The sequence below is a fragment of the Thunnus maccoyii genome, chromosome 12, assembly GCF_910596095.1.
Source record: "Thunnus maccoyii chromosome 12, fThuMac1.1, whole genome shotgun sequence".
NCBI classification, from domain to species: Eukaryota; Metazoa; Chordata; class Actinopteri; order Scombriformes; family Scombridae; genus Thunnus; species Thunnus maccoyii.
Genome location: NC_056544.1, coordinates 7,655,248 through 7,680,351, shown reverse-complemented (window position 1 = coordinate 7,680,351; position 25,104 = coordinate 7,655,248). Strand labels below are relative to the sequence as shown.

Below are 25,104 nucleotides of genomic sequence, written 5' to 3'. Positions count from 1 at the left end.
TCAGTTTTGTGCTTCTATGTTGCATCTTCCCAAATGAATGTGTTCACAGGGAGATAACAGGATCCTAGTTATTCATTACTAACTACTACTTCATTACTACCCAGGTTCCCCTTGTGGGTTAATCTGGCTAGCGGTTACATATAAGAAATATTATCAGCATAATGGTATAAAACATACACAATGTATAACCTATACTTAATCTCATTGAGACTGACATCTCATTGTCAAAGGAGACCTGAGTAGACTCAAAACAACAATACAGGATACTGAAGAACAATAACATACATAAGAATATAAAAAGGTAATACAGACAGAACATACAATTAAAATTATACATGAATAATAGAAATAAGTAAAAATAGATATCTCTCAGTTCAAGCAACAAAATGGATGTGGAGTTTTAAAGAGTGTTGTAAATGGCCATGAAACACAAAGCAGATTTCCTCTAAATCATCACTTCTCCAACTATTCTTTAATTTCTTCTGCTTTGTCCTTGTTTCGAAGGAACTCTGATCCTTAGATTTTAGATTGTAGTTTGTGCATTGCAATGTTGAACACTTATCAATTCAGTTCAGTTCAGTTCAGATCTTCATTGTCCCACATGAGGAAATTCTTTTTGCAGCGAGGCAGCATAAAAACACAAAACCATGAAAAAACAAACACAACAAAAACACAGACAGATATTATGCTACTATTATACTATTACTATACAATTCAGACAGTGACAAGAAGAATACAGATATGAGAACATTAATTGCTAAGCTGTGTAAGGAATCAAGGAGCAGTTTATAATGTGTTAGCATTAAGCACACATATTGCACATAGTATAATCAAAAACTTGAACCTGCTGCACTGAGTTTTTGGAAATCTGTATCTCTGACCAGAGGGCAGAATGTCAAATTCCTTGAGAGAATATTGATATGATGGATTTAGCTTTTCATGTGATTTGTCTGTTATAAATGTATCACCAATGATTTTGCATGCAACCTTAATAATGTTTCCTAATTTCCTGATTTATACATTTAAAATCCCAGACCAACAGCTCAGTGAGAAGGTAAGCACTGATTCTATGATGGATCTGTAAAATAACACCATCAGCTGTCTGTCGACATTAAAAACTTATGACAGTTAATGGTTACCTCATGTTTCCTGTGTTCAAGAAAATTAAATTATAAAGTTCCCTTAGATTTATTGGTGCATAAAAATCATGTGCCAACATTTCAGAATTTTAATTCCAGCCTTTGAGCATCAGCAGACTGTTATCATCAACAGGAATGAGCGCCACATAGATTTACATGCAGTGTCAGCTTTTCCTGTCCTGTTGGCACGCAGCAGATTATCTCCCAGCAGGAGCAATTTAACACATTATCTTCTGTTTAAGCACATTGAGGAATAATGGCGTGCAGGGTGAACGAATGTGACTCATGTTGCAGTGATAAAGTGGCTATATGGTAAGCATGTGAGGTGCAGATAAAATGCTGCTGCTAGGAGTTTTGGCATGAGATACAGTAACAGAGTGGCTATGCCAGGCATCTCAACGCTGACATCTGAGTGGACCAGCTGTCATAGTACACACAGGTCTGGTTTCTCCGTGTTTTTTTATTGCCTCACTCTGTCATCACTGTCATTAGTATTTCAATACAAACTTCATGTAGATATGAAAAGGTAGAATATGTAATTTGTTGTCTGCTTTACATAATAAAAATCATCTTGTGCAGACTTGTGTTTTATTGATCTGTCAGTGACATTTATCAGGTGATGTGATGATAGCAAATCTCATATCCGGAAGCCGCAGATCACAAGGTGTTTCAGGACTTTGGCCACAGGAAATTGCTGTGTCTTGTGAGAGATGCTCCTAAACCACAAGTCAGCCTCAAAGACAGAGATGCACAGGTGACTTCTTCTTCTCTTCAGGTATGCGGTTGAATATTGTCTTAATTATGCAGACAGAGCAGCATAAACCTTTATTTGTAATAATAGTATTGTGACTGTGTTATTCTTTATCGCTCACTGATTTAAGGTGTCTGGGAATTACTTGTCTCTACCTGCGTGGATTTATAAAATACAAATTTCTTTGTTCAAAATTTAGATCTATAATTTTATTCTTTCTTTTTTTTGAGAGTACCTGTCAACAACTCTTTACTGTTTGTACAATAGTAAACAGTCATAGTTTGGGTTTGCAGGAGTTCATAAACATTAACAGAGTCATATGACTGTCAGTGTGACAATCTGTTATATAGTAACTCACATGAAGTTAAACCTCAGCATTGCATGCTTGAATTCTACAAGATCAATCAAGTATTTATTGATTTATCTTTGTTTAGATGTTATGTAGTCTGGTATGAATCATTTGTAAACATGAACACACATAAATCCTGTTTCCAACTGAGACTGTTTAAGGCTGTTGTCACACATCAGTAAAATTTCCTCGTTCTAGCTGCTGATAGAGGGTCTGCTATTGAGGTGATGAGCCTGAGGAGGACCCAGTCCCTGAAGAACCTTTCTGGGGTTCAGGAGAGGTCATGGGTCATGCCAGCTCCCACCCGCTGGGACAGGAAGTCTGTGTCTCAGCTGGTGCAACGGTAAGTTCTGCACCTTACATATGCATATGTACACTTGTTCATTAACCTATTAACAAGCATGTTGACTGCGCATACTTGAGTGGTGCGTTTTCCTACCAAGCATTGCTTCATGTTCATACATTTACACACAGTGGGAGATTCCCAGTACAACCAGAGACTTCCACTGGTAGCCACTGTTGAATGACAGTTGAGCATTTGGGTGTCCAGTGGCTCTTGTTTGGAGTCGTGTTTTGACCTCCATGTGAATGTAGGTCCAGTATTCACTGTCAGATTAGCTCTGTTATTGGCTTCTACCAACTCTTGAGGGAAATATGTGTCTCTTTAGCTGCTAAATTCTCCACTGTATTCTGCAGGTAGTTGCTAACTTTATCTGTGGTTTGGAGCTGGGCAGGTAGTGTACAGTTTATCAGAGTATTTTTGCTGAAAACAGCCGCCTGTTGTAGCTGGAAATGATACTGACGAAAGCAGTGAGAATTAACCACTACAGTGATTCATTCTCACGGCACTCAAAGCACTTAAAGACAGTACATAGCTCCACAGAGCTGAAGGAAAGTGCAGACTTGTGTGATAATTCTCAGGTCATACGAGCAACTCCTTTCACATTACACAGTCATTAAATGTTGATTAGAGGAGTCTAAAGGGCAACTAGACAGTAGTAGAGAGAGTGTTACTTGATTATTGCTCACAAATCACCAAGCTTTTCCTAAATTCACATCAGCAACTTCCTGGTCAAAAGGATCATTGTTAATACATTTGTCAATAAATTTGTTCAAACAGTTACCAAAGCTGTGACGATTTAAGGAGTTCTGAAAAGGCAGAGCATAAACTCCAGGTAATAAATGTTTTCTTTTTTAATCATTAAATGTGACAAACATCACAACCATTGAACACATAAAAATCAAACACTGCCTTCTAGGTGCCAGAAAGCTGTGTGGAGGCTCGATGGAGGAGGCTGGAGAGCAAGGAGAATGTGGCCCTGCAGGGATCTTTTAGAAGCTTTGGCCTGTCGAGGAGTCGCTCCATGGACGTCCTGCCTCAGAGGGAGGCTTCAGGCACCAGAGCGCTGTGTGCCCTGTTTGAGTCCAAGGCCACCTTGCAGCAGAGATTCAACAGCAGCCCTCGGCTGAATTCCACGTCTGCTCCGGGCAAGAAGACAGGAAGAGACTGCCCTCTGCAGGACTGGAGAAGTCATAACACTCCTTTAAAGGACACAACCATTCAGGTGTGTGAGATCAGTGCCTACACAAGCTTTTTTTTTGTTGTTTTATTTAATGTTTCATGTATGAATCACATTCTTTAATTCTTTACATTCTAGTGTCACAGCTACAAAGCAACCCTGGGAACACAGATTAGTTAAACATAATGTTAACAAATTGTTCACATAACATTTAACATAGCATAGCATAGCATAACATAGCATAGCATAGCATAGCATAGCATAGCATAGCATAGCATAACATAACATAACATAACATAACATAACATAACATAACATAACTTAACATTGCTCATCCAGGTGCTTTCAAGGATTTTGAGACCACATGCACACAGTGATATGTTGTGAGGGTCGAACTGGTCCTGGTCCTGGCACACCACCCCACCCAGTAGCCTTTGTCCCAAATGCTCCACTTCACATTTCATTTGATAACATGTAGTAACATTGTACACCACTTCAGAGAGAAACACAGCACCCTAATTTCCTGATGAAGACACATGTTCTCTGAAGTCACTTTGGCACACTAATGTTTTTAAAGTAGTTTGACATTTTGGGAAATACCTAGCTTAGCATTGAGACTGAAAGCAAGAGTAAACAGCTAGCCTAGCTCTGTCCACAGTTTTAAGCAATCCTACCACCATTTAAGCTAACTAGATAAGTTGTAACATCTTTTTTGTTTAATCCTTTTAATATTAAAATGTAAAAACAACAAGGTGTGGTTGTACAGAGAGGAAAGATTTAAAAAAAACAACAAAAAAAAACCAAAAAAAAAAACAACAACTTTGGATGGAGCCAAGCTAGCTGTTTCCAGTCTGTATGCTAAGCCAAGCTAACATCTCCTTGCTGTAGCTTCATACAGTTTTTAACAGTGAAGGTGATATCAATCTTCTAAATTGAATTTTCCAAAATATCAAACAATTTGCTTAAGCTCCAACTGTTTAAAATCTTAGCCAGGCCATTGCCCCAAAACAGAAACAAAAAGGGCAACTGTGTGCTGTGACACTAGAACCACCACAAACAGTGTATTGTAATTCTCTTCATGTTACTATGCTGTTGTTTCACAGAGAACCGCCCAGCTGGAGGGAGAAAAGGCCACGAATGGACTCCCCAAGTCTTATGACAGACCATCCAGATACTCACACGGTGAGCAGTGGTGCTAAATTTCATGTTTACAGTCACAGTGATCTGATAGGGCAGATGGGATTAGTGTCAGGGCTCCTTCCTCAAAGGCACGAGGTCACTGATATATTGTGGTGCCACAGTTTACTATCAGTTGTTCTTACAAACTATTAAAAGTGTCTAGGAAATCAAAACCACTGTCACTTCCCTTTGAGCTATTTAATGTTTGTGTTCCTGTTGGTTCTTTGTTCATGACTGAATACTATTATGAGATATGTATGTAGCCACATTCATCAGTTTGTGTCACAAAAACAGTGCTTGAGCATTCACACACATACAATATCAAATGGATCTATATAAAGTTACCACAGAGCAGAAATGTCAGGGTCAAGGCCTCTAGTACTTTAAGTGTCACCATGTAAATCCTGGCAGAGATGGGTAAGTTGTCACCCCTGTGTTCTTTGGCTCTGGGAGTTGTAGGGAAACAGCTAAATAAAGACAAGGATGCAGCGGTGTAAATGCATAACTATGCATTCGGCACACATGCTTAAGATAGGAGTGAGACTGTTGCTGACGGCTCTGACCGTGACGCAGACCTTGGCCCTCTGAGCTATGCCTCTCTGTCCTGGAAATGATATCGCTCCGGTGTACCGTAGTTGACGCTTTGACCCTGTGATGAGTCTGGTGCAAATAAGACACAGACAGGAATGTGAGGTGCCATCTGTGGTGTCTCCTGTAGAGTTTCTGACATGATTTGTTAGTGTGTTGACAACAATAATGTACTTTCCTAAACTAAAAATAAAAATAGTAAAAATACTATGGTATTAAAATAGTTTAATAATTCAGCTCAAATTATACTTCAACCACCAGTTTCCTTAACAGCTTTATCACTGCACCATAATAGCACCATGATTGAGGTGCTGTGTGTTTTTTTTCTTATGTTACCCACCACACACCCACTGACACACATAGTGCAGGTCCCACCCAGTGCCTGTTATAGGGGGTGACAATATAGCAATGGGAAAGGGAGGTGGAGGGGGTGCCCCAGTCCCACAGTGACTAACAGAGGTGATTGACTCAGCCGAGTAGCAGCCGCCAGCCACCCTCCCAAAATAGCCAAAGTCTTCCTCTGGGGCAGCGGCTCTGATAAAAATCAGCTGTCACCGAGGCCAGAGGACTAGAAAGCGCTCAGTCGCAGTGAAGTGAAGTGACAGACAGAGAGGAGCACCGAGAGAGGAGACAGGCTGCATCACAAATCACAGGAGCCTTAAGAGTCAGTTATTGAACACAGCGGAGATACACAGGAAAGTGACCGAGAACAACGCCGGATGGCATTTTAGTGAGTATCAGGAGAATTAACTTTACTGAAATGGAGGAGACTGATGTTATTGTATAGGTGCTGTAAAAAATGCTATTATATATTTATTTTTTTTTAATGAGAAAGGCACTGTATAAATGTATGTTTTACATGACAGTAGTATATTCTGTATGATAAGTAAAGTGAACATAGAGTGTAGTGGATGCTCTTTGCTTCTATTTCAGCAAAACAGTATTCAAAATATTGAGTTAAAGTTTCATATGGTGCCAGCATGTCAATAAGAATGAGAATGTCATTGAGAAACAGTTTCAAGCATAGAATCAATGATGTAAAATCAAATTATTTAATTTGACAAAAAAAAATCCAAATGTTTTCCATTTTGACCCTATTTGTGCCTGTTTTTCCTGAGTAATATCAGAGCAAATTAGGGTTGTGACTATGTTGCTGGCATCTTCATCAAGTCTTAAGTCGGTATCATTTCTCAGCCCCTTATCCCTAAAAATGTCTGGAATGGGAGGACAGACAAATTAATCACTCAGTCAATACCTTTCTGATGATGAACTATGCAATGAGAAGCAGCATCTGTCATAAAAGCAATAAGGAAAATGGAAGATAACTTTTACTGTCTTGTGTAACACACTGTGTGATGTGTGATGTGCTGTTTGGGGGGTCTCTAGCCTTTTGGCATGCTGGTTTTCATTACAGTCTATGAATGTGGCAACAATCGCTGACAGCTGATGGTGGTGAAGGTGGTGGTGAAGAACAAATACCAACTGCATTTCACCATCATTTGTACAGCTGCCAGCGGCCCAGAACACCCTCACATTACTGTGCCGCTAATAGCTCCTCTTCATTCCTGGAGAATTAACCCAGATCAAAAAGATGTCAGGAGAATTTGCTTTCCCCCTCACTATGAAAGTGTGGGAATCACAGAGAAAGGTATCAGTCTTAAAAAAAAAAAGATCAGCAGAAGTTAATGTAGTCTTTAGACCAGACATGAAATTAAGCTTATTGTACGTGAGTCACTTTTGATTTGCTAACGACCGGATTTTACAAATCAGTGTTTCATCAACTATCAATAGTGGTGTGTACAGTGATAACAAGTGGTGGAGTTGACCTCTCAGTTTAGTGGGTGAGGACTTCAGCAGGACACACGGCACTCGGTTGCCTCATTCTGTCTGCTCACCCATCTATGAAAATGCTTTAAGTCCGGACTCGTGAGAGGCGCCAGCTTGCTGGTCCATCCTTTTGTCCGGTGAGGGCTTACTGTGTGAAAAGGGGAGGTGTGTTCAAATCTGGCCATTAGTTACAGCTGGATGGCCTGTGCAACACACTGAGCTGTTGACCTCGGGCCACATTGTCCACTCTGCTGTTGTTGTTGAAATATTTCCCGAATTTATCATTCTGTATCTACTGTACTCCTAACTCAAACAGTTCCACAGTTTCACTGTTTGTTATTTAATTTTTTGATTTTTGCTATAAAAAATCACTTAAAGTATTACAGCAGCAAAATTCAGCTGCAGGTTAGAGGTAAGATCATTTTCACATCTTTCATGGGGTCAGTCTGTCACATTCCTTTGGTCAGGTGTTGATGGTTTGATGGCAGAGAGCTCACACAAACAATGTGCAAACAATCTGTGTCACTCCAGCTGAGCTAGCAGTTGCTGTTTTTTTTCCCTTCTTTGGCGTCATGGTCAGTCAATGGCATGCAGTTTACTGAGGATCCGAGGCAGCAGGCAGGCTGCGTGGGCCAATTTATCTTGTCAGCTAGTTAGATCAAAGCTTTCATAAACTGGCTTGTTTGTTGCAACGTTTCTATTTAGTACAATGAATCATATGCAGTCTCATTTGAATATTAAGCAATTCAAAACCACAATTTTACCCGCTCAGTTAAGGTGCAATGTGGGCCTGTCGTAGATTAAATAGTTTCCATAAGTTAAGTGGGAGCAACAAGAGCACACTGATAAGAAAGTTTCCAACATCACTATAAATATACACAATATGAGCATCACTATTAATACTCACACAAAGTGTTATCATTATACTTGTTGCTGGCACTAGACACACTCTGCATTGTTTATTTTGGGATACAGGAATATCTGAGTCCTACTTTTACAAGTGTATGTCAAAGAATCTAAACTAGCAAAAACAATATGATCAGACGATTGTTATTTCAGTCAGTGTTATTTTACTGAGCAATTGTACTAATATTTTAAGTGGATTGGATATATGCTTTATTTTTTCTTTTCTTTTGCAGATGACAAATATAGTCCATCACTGACTAAGGGGGGCACCCCAACAAGACAAGCCAGAGACAGGATATCTACTTCCTCCTCCATTAGAGACAGATCAGCTCTCTATCTGTCAAGAGCAGCAGCTATCGACTCCACAGGAGCCTCAACACAGCCAGTGAGTTCCTGAAATGCCTCTCATTCCTCCCCATTGGGGTCAAGGGCTTCAATAGTGGGGGGTGACTGTGCTCTGAAAAAATAGGAGCTACTCAAAATTTTACAATAAATCTGTTGCATACTCTAAATGTGTTACACAGTGATAATACAGTATATGTATACTGTGTATATTGTCTACAGAAATAATAGAAACCAATCTAATCCCCATTTAATTTTTCTGTTGTTCAACAGGAATTCATTGGTACTCCAGGAACGAGGACTAAAAACAGTAAGGTACTGTGTTGTTCACTTTGAATTTCTTTCAACAGTGTGGGTGCTGTTAACTGTGTGTGGTGACTCTTTGCTTGCATAACTTAAGACATGGTTAACCTTTGACCTAAAATGCAATAACTTAACACATTGGTATATAAAATTACATAACACCATAAGAACCAGAGCAAATAATGCTGCCAAATGTACAACAATCTTTTGGTTCAAAATATTACAATCAACAGTTGCTAAAATGGCATTTTAGGCTTTATATTAATTTTACATTAATTTCTGTATAGGCAGGGAACTGTATGCTTTGAAATAGTTAGGTACAGTGCCATGAATAGGACACCATCTTGGAGTATATAAAAATCATGTTTTTGGCTCATTTGCTGTGTCACTATTGCCAAAAAAGCACACCTTTGGCAGACCATCACAGTCTTGAAACCTGAGACGGAAAATCTCAATGGGTAGTACAGCATGTGTAAACATTTAATGATAAGTAGTGATTTTTCGCATTTTTATCATTGTCAACAGATCCCATGAAAAGATCAAAACCAACAATGTAGATCCCATTAACAAGCATTGTCTGTGCACCAAAAGTCTGATATATAACTTATTCTTCTATTTCATTGAGCTCCTTTCTTGTCCACAGATTATTGAAAAACACATCAATGTGCCACACTGTTTCACTGGATGACATTTTCCTTCATTACTAGACAAACTGATGCATTGCTGATTTTGGTCTTTCAACAGAATTTGTTGGCTGTAACAAAAATATAGAATATCTCCAGCCTTCTTTTTTAAATAAAACTTACTATGACAGTCCAACAAATATTCAAATAAGAAAAGAGAGGCATAAATGTACTTATTAAAGTAACTTACTGCACTCACAGTATAGACTAGCTGTCTGTGTGATGTCCGCCTACTAACAGCTATGAAGTGTTTTGTTAACCCCTGGTGTGACAGAGGATGGTTTGCGGTGAAAAACCTCAGCGATCATAGAGAAAGGTAATGTATAGCTTTGCTTACTAAATGCATGTCATCTAAATATTTGCATGTACTCTAATATTGTCGTTGGTGACTGAATCCTGACAATGTTACTCCCATCTGTTTTTCATTTAAAGATGGCTGACGCAGCCAGGAAAATCACAGTTACACAATCATCTCATGATGAAGACGACCTACCTCTCCCCCCACCTCCTCCTGTGCCACCAAGACCCCTTGACTATGAAGTTCCTTCATCATTAAGTAGCCTCCCTGTGCCTCCACCTAAAGAAACCTTCTCCACCTTCTATCAGCAACGGCAGAAGAGTGAGCTGAAGAGGCTCTTTAAACACATCCACCCAGACCTTCGGGGAAGTCTTGATGATGCTGTGGATGATGAGATAATGAAAGCAGTGCAGTCAGAAAACACCCAGGCAGCGGATGCAGCTCATCAGTGTGAAGTGCAGTCAATGAGGTGGATCTTTGAGAATTGGACTCTGGACAATATCGGGGATCCTCATTCAACCAAGAAGCTGCTGGATGAGGAGGACTTAACTGGTGGAGATGTCAGAGGCACCTCTTCCATGTTTGAGCACATTGACAGCCCACAGCAAATTTCAGGGGCTAAAAGACAGACCTCAGTCAGAGGGGATGTGAGAACATCAACATGGCTGTTTGAGACCCAGCCGTTAGATTCCTTAAATAAATCACAAAGAGAAGAAGGAGAACTGGTTGAAGCAGTGCTGAAAGAGCCCATCCAGCCAGGAGATGTGAGTGGGACTCGGTTGCTTTTTGAGTCAAAAACAGTGAGTGACTTGGGACGCTGCAATTCCATAGAAGACCATGACTTCCTGAAACTGAGGTCTGAACTCCAGGAACAGAAAGGAGATGTCCAGAAGACTGTGAAACTCTTCCAGGCAGAACCTTGCTGTGCCATCAGAGACAAAAGCGGCAATATCCATGAGATTAAATCCATCTGCAGGGAAGAGATCAAAAGCGGCAACACCAGCACTGCCCGTTGGCTTTTTGAAACCCAGCCTTTGGACCTGATTAATAAGGGAACTGATGGAGTGAAAATAATTCGGGGTATATCTTTGGAAGAGGGGCACGGCGGAGGAGTTGACCGAAAGAGGTGGATGTTTGAAACTCAGTCTCTTGACACAATACAAGAAGTTGTGGGAGTAGACAAGTTTGAAGGAATGGTGGCTGACTGCACAGGAGAGGCCGATGTTGTCAACAAGAGGAAGCTCTTTGAAATGCAACCCCTGGCAGCACTGAAAGGGGACTCTGAAGAAAAGACTTTGGAAAAGGAAGAAATAATTGGGGGAGATGTCAAGACTTCTATGTGGCTGTTTGAAACTCAGCCCATGGAGACTCTTAATGATAGCTATGAAGTTGGGCGTCTGAAGAAAATCACCCTCTCAGCTGATGAACAAGGAGCGGTAAAAGGCAAAAAACAAATATTTGAGAGCTGCAGTATTCAACAGAACACCTCATTCAAAGAACAAGAAATTGAAAAGGGCGATGTTAAGGGATTCAAACATCTTTTTGAAACAATTCCTCTGAGTAAAATCGCCCGCTCTGATGAGGAGATTTGTGAGAAGGAAAATGACATCTCAGCAGGAAATGTAAAAGGCAACAAAGCTTTGTTTGAGGCTACTCCTTTATATGCAATAAAAGACAGCTCTGGCAATTTCCATAAAGTCACAACAGTCAGCCGAGAGGAATTCATCAAAGGGAGGGTCCAAAACTATAAGTGGATGTTCGAGACCAAGCCTTTAGACGAGGTTGCAGAGGGAAAAGGAAATGTTGAGGTAATCAAAGGCATCACCAGACAGGAGGATACAATAGGTGATGTCAAGATGGCAAAGTGGCTTTTTGAAACCCAGACAATAGATGGGATCCATTCCAAGTTCAACCAAACAGAGCAAAGCGCTTCTGTTGAAGAGGAGTCTCGTAAAGGTGATGTCAAGACCTGTAAATGGTTATTTGAGACACAACCGATGGACATTTTGTATGACAAATCAGAAAAAGTGAATGATAAAGAAGCCATTGACAATACCAACGTCAAGTCCATCACTTGGCTTTTTGAATCACAGCCTCTAGACAGCATCAAAGATGGCGAAGAGTACAACTTGAAGCTCTGCAGCACCATACAGGATTCTTTCAAATCAGAGGTTGGTGTTCAAACAGTCAAGCATCTTTTTGAAACAGAAACCTTAGACAGAATAAGAAAGGACGCAAACTCAGAACAAGATGTGAGACGTGTCAGCCAAGTTAACTTTCAGTCAGGAGATGTCTCACGAGTCAAAGAACTTTTTGAATCCCAGTCCCTCGATGAAATTGGATCAGAAGTGGTGACAACATCCGATGAACAGAATCAAGATGAACACATCCAGAAAGGATCAGTACATAAATTCACTTGGTTGTTTGAGAACTGTTCCATGAACAAGATTAACAAGGATGACGATGACGCAAACATACAGAGAGTCAGTGATGCTGAAAGTGGTGATGTACAAAACAAGAAGTTTATATTTGAAACCTCCTCATTGGACAAAATCCATGACCAACCGCTTGAACAGCAGTCAGTCTGTGAGGAAGAACCTGTGAGCGATGTTGATGTGAAGTCAAGCACCATGATGTTTGAGTCCTTGCCACTGTATGCCATCAAGGACAAAGAGGGGCTGTTTCATGAGGTGACAACTGTGAAAAAAGAGGAGGTAATGAGTGGTGACGTGAGAGGAGCAAGGTGGATGTTTGAGACAAAGCCTCTTGATGCCATCAAGGCAGAGAATGAAGTTTATGTAATCCGAGCTGTCACTCAAGAGGATGTCAAGAAAGGAGATGTCAAATCAGCCAGATGGAAGTTTGAGACACAACCTTTGGACTCCCTTACCAGTCGAGATGAGCCTTCTGTCAGGGTCATTGAAGACTTTGGAAGCAGTAGTGTGCAGCTCAATAAACAGATATTTGAATCTGAGCAGTCATGCCAGAAGTTTGTGAGAATGGTTAGTGTCACTGATGTCCAGCACGGTGATGTCAGGACCTCCACCTGGCTCTTTGAGAATCAACCCATCGACAGTCTGAGAGGGGAACCTCAAGAGCAAAGTCCAGTAAAAACAGTCCATAGGGAAGACAGCCAGACAGGAGATGTGAAACGCTGCACTTGGCTGTTTGAATCACAGCCACTGGACAAGATCAAGGAGTCTGAAGATACCTCAGTGCAAGGTGTTGAGGAAGAGATACCAAAAGCTGATGTGAAGTGCACTACCTGGCTCTTTGAGACCACGCCACTGGATAAAATTACCGCTACCAGTGTTGTTGATACCCTGTCATATCTATATCAAATGACTTTTGTTCACTCAAGTGGCATCATAATAGAAGCCAACGAGAATAAGAATGTTAGCATGGCAAAATATCAGCTTGAAAGCAACACAGGTGTGCAGATCCAGAAAGAGGAGGTTGTTGGGGGCAACATCAGGAACATCATGTTGCAACTCTTACTCAAACCAACCCTAAAGACTCAAGTTACTCTTCTCAGAGAAGTGGAGACGGGGAAAGTGAACACCACAGTAGTAGAACTTCCAGTCTACCAGTCTGCCTCAACTATCAACCTTGAGAGGGATCAAAGAATACAAAACATTGTCCAAATGATTGATGAATTGCTTGTTCAAGATAAGAATTTGAAGAAAGGAATCATAATGCAAGAGACTGCTGATGGACAAGCAGAGATGTCAGTGTATTCACTCATCTGTCATTGTGAAACCAAAACCGAGAGTCACGTTATAGAAAAAGGAGATGTAAAGTCTACTATCGGAAACCTGTTAGCTACTGCCAACAGCCAGAGGACTGCAGCATCGTGTAGAGTGGATGAAAATGAAAAGGGAAATGTGAACTTGTACAAAAGTTGCATTGAGAAAGGAGATCTGCACTACCTGAAAAGTCTTCAGGCTGAGGCATTAGGAGATGAAGTTGATCACAACCTTCTGGCTAAGGAACACATTGAAATAGTGCAGGGTGATGTGAGGGAAGCAAAGAGAAGTCTCTGTCAGCAAAAAGAGCAGGTAGAGCGAACCATTTCTGATGTTTTGCCAGGGGATGTAAAGAACACCAAAAGAGTTTTTACATCAGATTGCTCTCTCACTGTTGAAAACTGTATTCCAAAGGAAGAAATAATCCCTGGGGATATCTCATCAGCAAAGCAACAACTTGCAGTGAAGCAACCAATCATGGTAGAAAAAGAGGAAATTGTGGCTGGAGACATCAAGGCAACATTGCAGTCACTAGAACGTGCAAAGCAACAAAGCATGTGTGTGGAGAGGGAGATCATTATACCTGGAACTATCTATGAAATGGACATGTCAGCCAAAGGTCCTGAAACAGAAGGAAGCCAAGCACAAAAAGAAATGATCATATCCGGAGATGTGAAAGCAGCTAAAAAGTCCCTTGAAATGGCTAAGCAGCAAAGCATGCATGTGGAGCGGGAAGTCATTGTCCCCGGAAAAATATACAACCTGAATGTCTCAGCACAAGAGGAAAGCTCCTCAGCAGTGACCCAATCTTCTTCTTCCTCCAGATGCCAGCAAATCAAGACTTATCCAAAGGTCAGTGGTGCAGTGAAAGATCAGGACAGCCATGTTTCGTTTAAGGCTTGCCAACAGGGTGAAATATCACAAAGTGCAGCTATAGTCAGTAATTGTGCACCAGTCTCACTGCTACCTTTTGTAAGTTGTGAGTGTAATGGTCTGACAACAGAAGACGAGACAGAAGATGTTGTTAGAGGAGATGTGAAGGCAGCAATTAGGTCTCTGCAGAGTGCAGCAACAGAGCAGAAGCTTCTAGATAAAGAAGATATTGTAAGAGGTAATGTGCAACTGGCTTTGCAATCTCTTGAGAAGTCTAGTGTAAATGTATCCAAAGGAGACTTTAAAGCAGCAATGATATACAGGAATTCAGGGAGGGCTTGTTCAGAGAGGAGCAAGCAGTGTGTTGTGGTGTCTATGCCTCCATCTGACACAAAATTGTCTCCTTCAATTTCAGTAACCTGTGAAGGACAACCAACCATTACAACACAGAATTCAACACCCAACCCTGTAGCAAATGGAAACTCTAAATCATCCGGTTCTGAAGGTGTAACTCCACCTCCACTTCCTCAAAAGACAAGTGAGAAACTACAGGACCAGAAGCCAGCTTTACCACCAAAGCCACAATGGACAAAATCAGTAGTTGTGGAAGACCCGCATATTTCACTACCCCTGGAAGTCTCTTGCCCTGTTAAAGACAATGTAAAAAGTGCAGTGATTCCTCCAAATGCAAAACAAAGCAATCAGTTTCCTATATATAAACTGCAAGAAAACACAACACATAGCAAAATCAATAAAGACACCTTACATGAAACATACCACCAAAGGTTTGCAGATGAAGCAGTTCAAGACTCAAATCAAACAAATGAATGTCTACCAATGGACTCCAAGCCTCATGAAATCAAGAAGAAAAAGAACACAGCACCGCCTACAGGGAACAAATCAAATAGCCGAGCAATGACATCAAACAGTGCTGAATTGGAAATGGAGAGAAATGTAATACAGAAAATCAATGCAGCTGAGGAGATACAGATGTGCATGAAGAATTATGCAGAAGACGCTAAACACGAAATGAACATGAGCTTGCAGGCTGCTCTACAGAACTTTGAAAGAAAGGACAGTGAGCCTCTGGACAAAAGAGTTCCTTTGTTGTCCAAGAAGGTAAAAGTAACAAATTTTGGAGACAATAAACGGACTGACAAAACCACTGCTCAACAACAAAAATCATATCCCAAACCTACCGAAAAACAACACAGCAAGACTGATGAGCAAATGTCAGAGACCAACTGTACAGTTGAAGCATGCCATAAACGGCAAAATGACTTCAATGAAAAGCAACAAAAATATGAGGATAAAGTTGTTTTAAGAAAGAAGAAAGTAAAGACAGAGACAGAGACAGAGGATGAACGACGACAGAGGCTCTCTGTCCACAAAGAGGAGATCATGAAAGGAAATGTGAAGGCAGCCATGGAAATTTTTGAAAATTTAAGGAAACGAGAGGAACTCAAGGGAATCCTGTCTCAGGTGCAAGAGATGGAGGGAGAAACCAGCGATGTAGACGTTAGCTCCTTGAAGACATTATATGAGAATGTCCCTGCTTGGATAGCTACACCAAGTAGAAATGCAAAGCAAAGTAAAATGGAGGAAAAGAAAGTTGAAGTAGAGACACAGGATGATGATCTAGAAAGCATCTCCTCGGTTGAGACTGCATTTGAAGATTTGGAAAAAGCAAGCAAGGAAATAATGAATCTGAAGGAACAGACATTAGCGAAACTTCTTGACATTGAAGAGGCAATTAAAAAAGCTCTTTACTCTGTCTCCAATCTGAAATCTGAGGCTGACATTGCAGGCTTGTCAGGACTATTTGATGAATCTTTAAAATCAGAGCAAAATCTTCAACCTGCCAACAACATCAGGAAAATAAGTATTGTGTCAAGCAAGGCCAAATCAGGTCAAATCAAAGAGATGACAGACGGGAATCTGCAGACAGTTTCAGATTCAAGTTCTTCCAAGCAAGAAGTTCCCAGACAAGTACACAATAAACCACTCATAAGACAGTCATCTTCCCAGTCCTCCCCATCATTCATCTCCATTCACTCAGCTGCTAGAAAGCCTGCCGAACAACCAAAGTCACCCATGTCAACGTTTAAACCAAAAACAGACAGTAATTGTCAAAGTTGTCATGATGCAAATAGTGATCTAGGACAAGAGTCTGCGGCTGCCGAGTCTTCAAAAGATGCTCACACCCCTGCACAGCGCAAGGTCAGTGTGCTCGAGGTCAAAACAGTTCCGGAGCAACCTGTTGGAATAATTGGCACAAAGACTGTAAGTGAAACATATGAAGAGACCGATGGCTTTGGAAACGTATTTGTTTCCTCTGTGACATCAACATTTGTCACCAAACAGTCTGACAGTAAGTCATCTGCTCTGTTTGAAGTGGTTGGGAGTCCAGCCAGGTATGAAGTCGTGACATCCCCATTACTGCGAAGATCTGGTCGCCCTTTTGAAGATAAGGTGTTGAGCAACGCCAAGGAGAAAGGGAAGGTGTTTGTAACATTTAGCCAACCAATGGAAAAGCAATAAATAAGCCAGTTATCAGACAGTGCTCTCCCCAGTTCTTAGGAAAGCAGTTATTCCATTTGTGTATTTATCACATTATGTTTTAATGAAAAAGGTTTTGTTAATCATAAAATTGATCCTATGAAATGATGAAAATGTTGACTTTTAATTTAAGAAACATTTGTCTTATAGATTTTATACTGTAACCACATGATAAAGTGTTAAATTCTGTTATTAAAGCGAAGCAATATAGTTGATACTGTATGTTCTATTGTGTAAATTGTTAAATAAATGAGCTTAAAAGAAATTATTTCTATTCCCGAAGTCTTGTTCCTCATCATTATTCCACACCTTGTAAAACCTTAAAATTAAATACTGAAAATCATCATGGACCCTCTTACAACCATCGATGTTACTTGTGAATTTGTCTAAGGATGGTCAGATTTTTAATTGACAAAATACTCCATATTCATAAACTTGTTAAATGATTCCAACAAAAAAATTAAATATCTAAAAAAATTTTCTGAAAATATGTTGACAGACATATCTTCCACCTAATCAGAAGATTACCATTGCGTGTTTGTATCAAGGCATGGCAGTAGAATTAATTCAAAGCCTTAAATCTCAACTTATATATCAATGTCATCAATATTAATGTCAATGCGCTGCGAGCACTACAGTGATACATCCAGGATGTGTTTAGCCTAGCTTAGCTCAAAGAGTTAAGGAAGAATAGGGAAACAATTAGCTTTTGTCAAAAGAGAAAAATATGCCTTTCAACAACTCCACAACTGTCTTAGTTACGTGTTGTATGTGGTGGTGAGCAAGAAAGCCACCAGCCCAACACTCACATGTAAACTGTAGTGAAATTAGAACAGGGCTTCTGAGATCACAGGGCTAAGCTGTTGTTGGTCAGGATTCAGGAAATGTGCAGGCATATTACTCCTAAAACACCAAATGTAGCTAATGTTATTTCAAAAATCCTCTCTTTTCTCCCCATCCAATTGATTTGAATTCCAGATTCATGCAAATATTAAATACCTACATTTATAATAAAATTTGCCTGGTTCTTACTGGAAACCCATTTATCTATATTTTATTGATTACATAAATAAGACAGTACAAACTTTAACCAAGTATCACTGCTAATATGGGTGCAATGATTTAGAACTGCAAACAAACACCATCATCATAAGTGTGTGGTTATACTGTCCAGTTACTAAAAGTTAATCCACATCTGCCAGCCAATCAAAATCAAGAATTCTCAAAGGTACATGGTATAATGGTAAGGATAGCAGTACGAATTTAGATGCTATAATGTCTCAGGATTGCTATTTCAAGCATTTTGCAACAACAAGATTGCTGAGATTAGTATTGATATAACATTTTGTATTACAAAAAAATATTATCATTATTCAAATACAAACATATGGTTGGAGAAATAAAAGGATGGCAGATAGGTCTTGTAGGATCAAACTGTTGCTGTGTCAAGCTGTGTCAAACATACAGTACCTTAAACTTCATTTGTTTTCGTCATCATAGTTCCTGTCACCCGCCAAGGAAATGTGTTCTGCCTGTTTGACACCTGTGTATCCAATGGAAAAAATGGTGGCCAATAAACTTATCCTGCACAAGAACTGTTTCTGCTGTAAACACTGTAAGAAGAAGCTCAGGTGAGATATTTTGACGGCATAATAAGAATGACTCAAATCAACCATTGCAAATTAACAATTTCACCCTATCTACCACACTATAATTGACCAGAATGAAATGTGTGAATGAAATCATTGTTAGGGAGGTTTTTAGAAATGAAGTCATGATTATTTCCAATCTCCGATGCACTGAAATTATTCAAAGCAGCTGATATTGTGCAAATAACAAATCATTTGACAAATTACACAATATTTCATTTAAAATTTTGTTTTATACCATAAAAGACTGCGTTTTGTTTTATTACAGCATTCACAACTATTCATCTCTTTATGGAGAGTTCTACTGCATGTCTCACTACCAACAGCTTTTTAAAAGAAAAGGAAATTATGATGAGGGATTTGGACACCAGCAACATAAAGACCGCTGGCTTCAGAAAAGTAAAGGAATAGATGAGCCAGATCCCATGTCCACTCCCAAAATGACAAAAAGCAACATAAACACCAGAGAGTCATCTGCTGGTGTGTTTGTTACAAAGTCATTTGCAAGAGAGATGGTCAGTGGTGCTGACATTAGGGGCAAACTGAAAGTGAGCTGGCCACCAGAGAAGAAGAGTACAGGGGTTAACCTGCCACAGCGGACATATGCACCTGCTCTGAAAAATAAAATACCTGACTTCGGCAAAGCAGCTACAATCAGCATGAGCTCTGCAGAGCATCAGAAAAGTCCCAAAACTCAATTGAAGATCAGCCAGGGAGAAGAAATGAAAGATAATGTGAAAAAACTATCAAACACCTTCATTTCAGGCGTCAAGGAACAATCTAAGACAACAGATTATGACTTAGCTGAGAAGTTGCACACAGAAGAACCAAAACCTGGGTGTGATCCAACCAAGGCTGGACATTTCCAAGGCAGCATCTCTCAAAAAGTGCCTAATTTTTCTTCCCCCTTCTTAGAAAAGGGTAACACTGTCACAAGCAAAAAAACAGAGCAGACAAATGTGGCACCCACCATAAAAAAAAGCTATAATCCAACATCTAACAGGCTGGATGCTTATTCAAATAAAGCTAAGAAGTTTGTACGGTTTGCCCCAAATGTTGATGTTGCTCAGTATGACCAGACGTCTCAACTGACCTCGAGAACCAAACACGAGGAGCTCAGTAAACCATTTTCAGACCGCACTGAACTTAGCCAACTTGATAAATCAAAAGAGATAAAAGATATCAATGAACAAAATAACTTTGATCATTTGTCATCTGAGTTCAGCGAAGAACAGCATGCAAGTGAGGTGAACCTTGAACCCCTTGAATATAAATGCCACGGAGTGACAACCAATATATTAAACACAGAGCATGGTGTTAAGGTGGAGGGTAGTCAAAAGATCCCACAGACCGGTGACAAAGATAGTTTTACAGTTCTAAATGGAGTTGTAGAGAAGGTTGAGGAATCACTTCATACCCAAAGTTTTACTAAAATGACAAGTGACAATTCAGCTCAAGAAGGTGTGACACATCAAGAGCCATCTGAGAAACTGGATGTCATTCCAAGAAACTCAGAAAATGGAGGTGATCCAGACAGTCCTGCAAAACAAATGACCAAAGAGGAAGCCAGTCTTGAAAGCGATGAAAATAAGTTTGAAAAGCCCAACTCAGCAAATGAGCAAGAAAATTATGGCAGTCAGAAGAAGGTTGTTGCAAAAACAAATTCTTTCAAGGGTTCTGTAAAACAGGCTGAAAAGACAAAGGTCAAACTGGGATCCTGGTCCAAAGGAAAGAGTCCTTTGTCAAAACTCTTTACATCGAGTGGAAATGAAAAAACAAACAAGGTTGAACCAAAAGAGGCCAAGAAACCAGAAGCCAAACCTAGTGGTGGACTCCTAGGAAGACTATTTCAGTCATCCTCAGAGAAGACTGAGGACACCACGAAATCGACAGCACATGGTAAAAGAAATGACAACATACATGGTGGTGACAAGAGAACAGAGGAGGTAAAGGAGGCCATTACAAAAGAGAAGCAAAAGGAAGGCGACACACTTCAAGTTCCACCTCTGGAACAAGAATCTGGGGAAGATATGAAGGACAAGTCAGCTTCTTCTGACCCCAACACATTGGAAAGTAACAAAGATGAGGCTATAATCACATATACAGAACCATCCAACCTGGACCAGACATCAACTAGTGAAATAGGTGATGACCTGACAGGTCCATCACAAACTGATATAAATCCAACTGATGATCAGAGCAGGGAGACTATAGGCCTGTCTGTCACTGATCCTGGAATAGCTGACTCTAAAGATCCTCCTTCTACTGTGCAATCAAAGAACCAAGTGTCTGAGGAGTCCGTCTGTCAGTCAATAGCTGAGAAAAGTGTTGATGCGAGTTTGAGCGACCCATTTAATGATAGTATTTTTGTAGACAGCATCAGTTCTGTCTCTGTTGAACCACAAGTCATTCAGATAAATACAGATGAATGTGTTCAAAAGCCAGATAAATTACTTGATGCACCTGACCTAGGAGGAAGAAACCTTAATGATGGAGCACTTTTCGATCTCAACCAAGAACCCCCACTAGATTCCTCTGATCTTTTTGGTCCATCCGAATCTCAGGAGATTTTTGTGAACACCCCTGCATTTTCAGCTACTGTTAGGGATACAGCTTTGTCTGCTGATGCTTCTGCTGAAAGTGTTGGCCTGCTTGACTCTAAACTTGGATCAGTTGCTGATGCTTCTGCTGAAAGTGTTAGCCTGCTCGACTCTAAACCTGGATCAGTTGCTGAGGCTTCTGCCGAAAGTGTTAGCCTGCTCAACTCTAAACCTGGATCAGTTGCAGATGCTTCTGCTGGAAGTCTTAGCCCGCTCGACTCTAAACCTGGATCAGTTGCTGATGCCTCTGCTGAAAGTCTTAGCCTGCTTGACTCTCAACCTGGAACAGTTGCTGATGCTTCTGCTGAAAGTCTCAGCCTGCTCGACTCTAAACCTGGATCAGTTGCTGATGCTTCTGCTGAAAGTGTTAGCCTGCTCGACGCTAAACCTGGATCAGTTGCTGATGCTTCTGCTGAAAGTCTTAGCCTGCTCGACTCTAAACCTGGATCAGTTGCTGATGCCTCTGCTGAAAGTCTCAGTCTGCTCGACTCTAAACCTGGATCAGTTGCTGATGCTTCTGCTGAAAGTCTTAGCCAGCTCGACACTCAACCTGGATCAGTTGCTGATGCTTCCACTGAAAGTGTTAGCCTGCTCGCCTCTCAACCTGGATCAGTTGCTGATACCTCTGCTGAAAGTCTCAGCCTGCTCGACTCTAAACCTGGATCAGTTGCTGATGCTTCTGCTGAAAGTCTTAGCCAGCTCGACACTCAACCTGGATCAGTTGCTGATGCTTCCGCTGAAAGTGTTAGCCTGCTCGCCTCTCAACCTGGATCAGTTGCTGATGCCTCTGCTGAAAGTCTCAGCCTGCTCGGCTCTAAACCTGGATCAGTTGCTGATGCTTCTGCTGAAAGTCTTAGCCAGCTCGACACTCAACCTGGATCAGTTGCTGATGCTTCTGCTGAAAGTGTTAGCCTGCTTGACTCTCAACCTGGATCAGTTGCTGATGCCTCTGCTGAAAGTGTTAGCCTGCTCGACGCTCAACCTGGATCAGTTGCTGATGCTTCTGCTGAAAGTGTTAGCCTGCTCGACCCTCCACCTGGATCAGTTGCTGAGGCTTCTGCTGAAAGTCTTAGCTTGCTTGACTCTCAACCTGGATCAGTCAAAAGTGAGGTGACACTTGGCATGGCAGATCAGCTGATTGATCCCAACTCAGCACCTGTCAACCAAAATGAGAGTCAAGCTCCAAGTCCTTTCACTGCAAATAGCCAGACAAAAGAGCAGGACACTGATTTTGACATATTCAGCTCAAATGGCAGTCTGTTCACTCCGTCACCTGCCGTTAGTGTGTCTGATCAAGGAGGAGCTGATGCTTCCACAAACCAGCTGTCCGCCTTTCCTGATGATATCTTTGGAGTCAGCGAAATCTCAAGCAGTGCAGATGTTTTTACAGTGCTGCCGTGTACTCCAGCCACTCCTAATTCACTGAATGATTTTCTTGGTTCAGATACAATTTCTACTGCTGCTCCTTCAGCTCAGGCAGATCTTTTTGCTGTTGACATCTTTGCATCAGAACCACAGTTGCTACCACTGTCCGAGCCAAGTGATGCAAATTCCTTTGTGGGCAGTCTATTAGTTTCTGAAAACAACAATACTCAGCAGGCAGCAGAAAATGCTGTCACAGACAGTAGCTGGATGGATGATTTGCTCGGGTGAAAGCAGCACTGTGTTTCCATTATGTAATACACAATATTGGAAAGTGCAAAAATAAAGAAAGAAGTCCATAGATATGACAAGCCACTAAACATTTAATGAGTTAACAAAAATACATTTAATGCTTTAATTTACCACTGCATTGTATTTAGAAATATGAAAAGTATCAAATTCAACCTATGAGACTGGTGTGACTTCAAATGTGTGCAGTAAAGACGTGTCTTTACATTCAAGCTGCAAAATCAACGTATTTTATGACATGAACATGATTTTCTTTCAAAGTTAACACAGAAAAAGCAGGCAATGTAACTTGCTGAATACATTTAAAGGGATTTTGTGTGAATAAATTGGTAATAAATGAAACGAGGCAAGAATAAGACTAACTGTAAATTGTCAGTAAAAAACTGTAAATATGCTGATACAAAAATTCTTTCTCCTGAATGAATTGATTAATAGCTGTAACAAAATTAAAACTTTAAGCATTACAAATTTGAAATTTCTTTCTGTAATTGGACTTTTTTTACTGACCCCTTGAAGTTTTGGCTCATAAAACACTATAAATGCCAGGTAGCATTTTGGTAACTGTAGTTCAAACATTACTCCTGGGCAACCCTTTATTTTCGGGGCCCTTAAAGCAACAATTACACATTTTGAGGAATACACTTATTTGTTTTCTTGTCAAGAGTGAGATGGGAGAATCAATAACACACTTACAGTCTTTGTGCCAAACTGGCTGGTGGCTGTACAATACCTTCATATTTACTGAATTAAGTGTATTTCTCTAAATGTCAAACCATTTCTTTAATTTCCTGGAAATTCTTCCAAATAATTTGTTGGTGTGTAACTGTAAATTCATCACTTCCTGGAAAAATGCTATTTATGTATGTTTGGTGCTATAAGGGGGAAATAGAGAAATTGTTCAGTTGGAAAGTGCATGCTCTTCGTACTTTCTTTTTTTCACCCTCTCAAGCTATCAAACAAAGAAGTAAACTGACCAATTTGTAATAAAGTAAAAAAGAGAGTGATGTCTTGTGATAGGATGCTGATATATTGTGTTAGTTACTTTGGAAATGGATGTAATTCTGTCTTATCCACAACCTTTTTTTACCAACATTCTTTTTATTGTTCTCACAACATAAAGAAATATCAAGTAATACAGTTACATACATTGAACGATCATGTCAACCTCCCATCCTCCACCCCCCACATTATTCCAGGTCTTGGATGGGGGTCAGGATAATGCTTTATAGTGCATTACCTTGTGTAAAAAAGGAAGAAAAAAAGAAATATATTTCTACAATATTATTTACTGCAAAGAGCCACTGTTCACACGTCCCCAGGTTCTTCCATCACACTTGACAAGTCTGTTCTTGATACATAGTAAATGAAAGGGTCCCAGATCTGCTGAAAATTAAAATTATGTTGTTGATGTTTTATGGAATAGGTAATTTTCTCTAAAGGGAGAGTTATGGATAGCTCAGACAACCACCTGCTTATACTTGGTCTCCTGGTGTTTTTCTATGAGAAAGTTATTACTCTTTTTGCCATTAACACACTTAAGTCTACAAATATTCGTTGATTCTTTTTAAGTTTCAAATTATCTGGATGTAAACCTAATATAAACAGCTGTGGAATTAAGGGTACTTGAATCTGTAAAATATTTTGAGTACATTGTTTCACTTCTTGCCAGAATTTTTGTATTTCTGTACATTGCCAAGTACAATGGAAAAAAGTACCTTTTTCCTTCTCACATTTAATACAAATATCAGGTATAGCGCTGTTATATCTGTTTAGCTTTTCTGGAGTTATATATGTTTGCATCAACCAGTTATATTGTAGCAATTTCAGGCAGGTGTCAGGAGTTCTCGATTGTGCTTAAGTGCTTATCCACAACCTTTAAAAGAAAGTTTGATTTATTTTAATTGTAAACATCAGCACAGAAATGTTATTCTTGAGTAATTTTAATGCTCATTCTGTAGAATTTTATTGTCAAAAAATGATTTTATCTTGTTTACATGCAGTGTGCCATACTGAGAATAAAACTGTCTTAAAGAACAAGTCTAAAAACCATATTGTTCATTACTGACAACATCATGACCACTCAGTTAATAAGAAATTAAGTAACATAAGAAAAAAGCACAG

At 40.1% G+C, this 25,104-nt stretch overlaps 2 protein-coding genes across 4 annotated transcripts; both read left to right on the top strand.

Moving 5' to 3' along the window:
• The first annotated feature begins 1,395 nt into the window (after positions 1-1,395).
• Positions 1,396-25,055, top strand: LOC121908262 (serine-rich adhesin for platelets-like). Its single transcript, XM_042428168.1, has 9 exons — positions 1,396-1,417; positions 2,438-2,582; positions 3,360-3,414; positions 3,499-3,804; positions 4,863-4,941; positions 8,493-8,644; positions 8,875-8,916; positions 18,564-18,694; positions 18,981-25,055. Exons 1-9 carry the CDS (start codon positions 1,396-1,398, stop codon positions 22,963-22,965), a joined length of 4,917 nt encoding a protein of 1,638 aa, XP_042284102.1. The 3' UTR covers positions 22,966-25,055.
• On the top strand, positions 8,923-17,292 carry xirp1 (xin actin binding repeat containing 1). 3 transcript variants are annotated; one of them, XM_042428778.1, is made up of 3 exons: positions 8,923-9,903; positions 10,020-16,787; positions 16,900-17,015. In XM_042428778.1, exons 2-3 carry the CDS (start codon positions 10,020-10,022, stop codon positions 16,930-16,932), a joined length of 6,801 nt encoding a protein of 2,266 aa, XP_042284712.1. In that variant the 5' UTR covers positions 8,923-9,903; the 3' UTR covers positions 16,933-17,015. The 3 variants fall into 3 exon arrangements, with proteins under 3 accessions (XP_042284712.1, XP_042284713.1, XP_042284711.1); XM_042428779.1 differs by lacking the exon at positions 16,900-17,015 and having other exon boundaries at positions 10,020-14,483; positions 14,920-15,003; XM_042428777.1 differs by having other exon boundaries at positions 10,020-17,292.
• Positions 25,056-25,104: the final 49 nt, after the last annotated feature.

Excerpts from the sequence above, each read along its gene's own strand:
- LOC121908262 (XM_042428168.1), top strand. The coding sequence starts at position 1,396 with ATGGCGTGCAGGGTGAACGAAT. Across the intron at positions 3,415-3,498 it reads AGGCAGAGCATAAACTCCAG|GTGCCAGAAAGCTGTGTGGA; the intron begins GTAATAAATGTT and ends ACTGCCTTCTAG. Across the intron at positions 4,942-8,492 it reads ACCATCCAGATACTCACACG|ATGACAAATATAGTCCATCA; the intron begins GTGAGCAGTGGT and ends TTTCTTTTGCAG.
- xirp1 (XM_042428777.1), top strand. The coding sequence starts at position 10,020 with ATGGCTGACGCAGCCAGGAAAATCACAGTTACACAATCATCTCATGAT.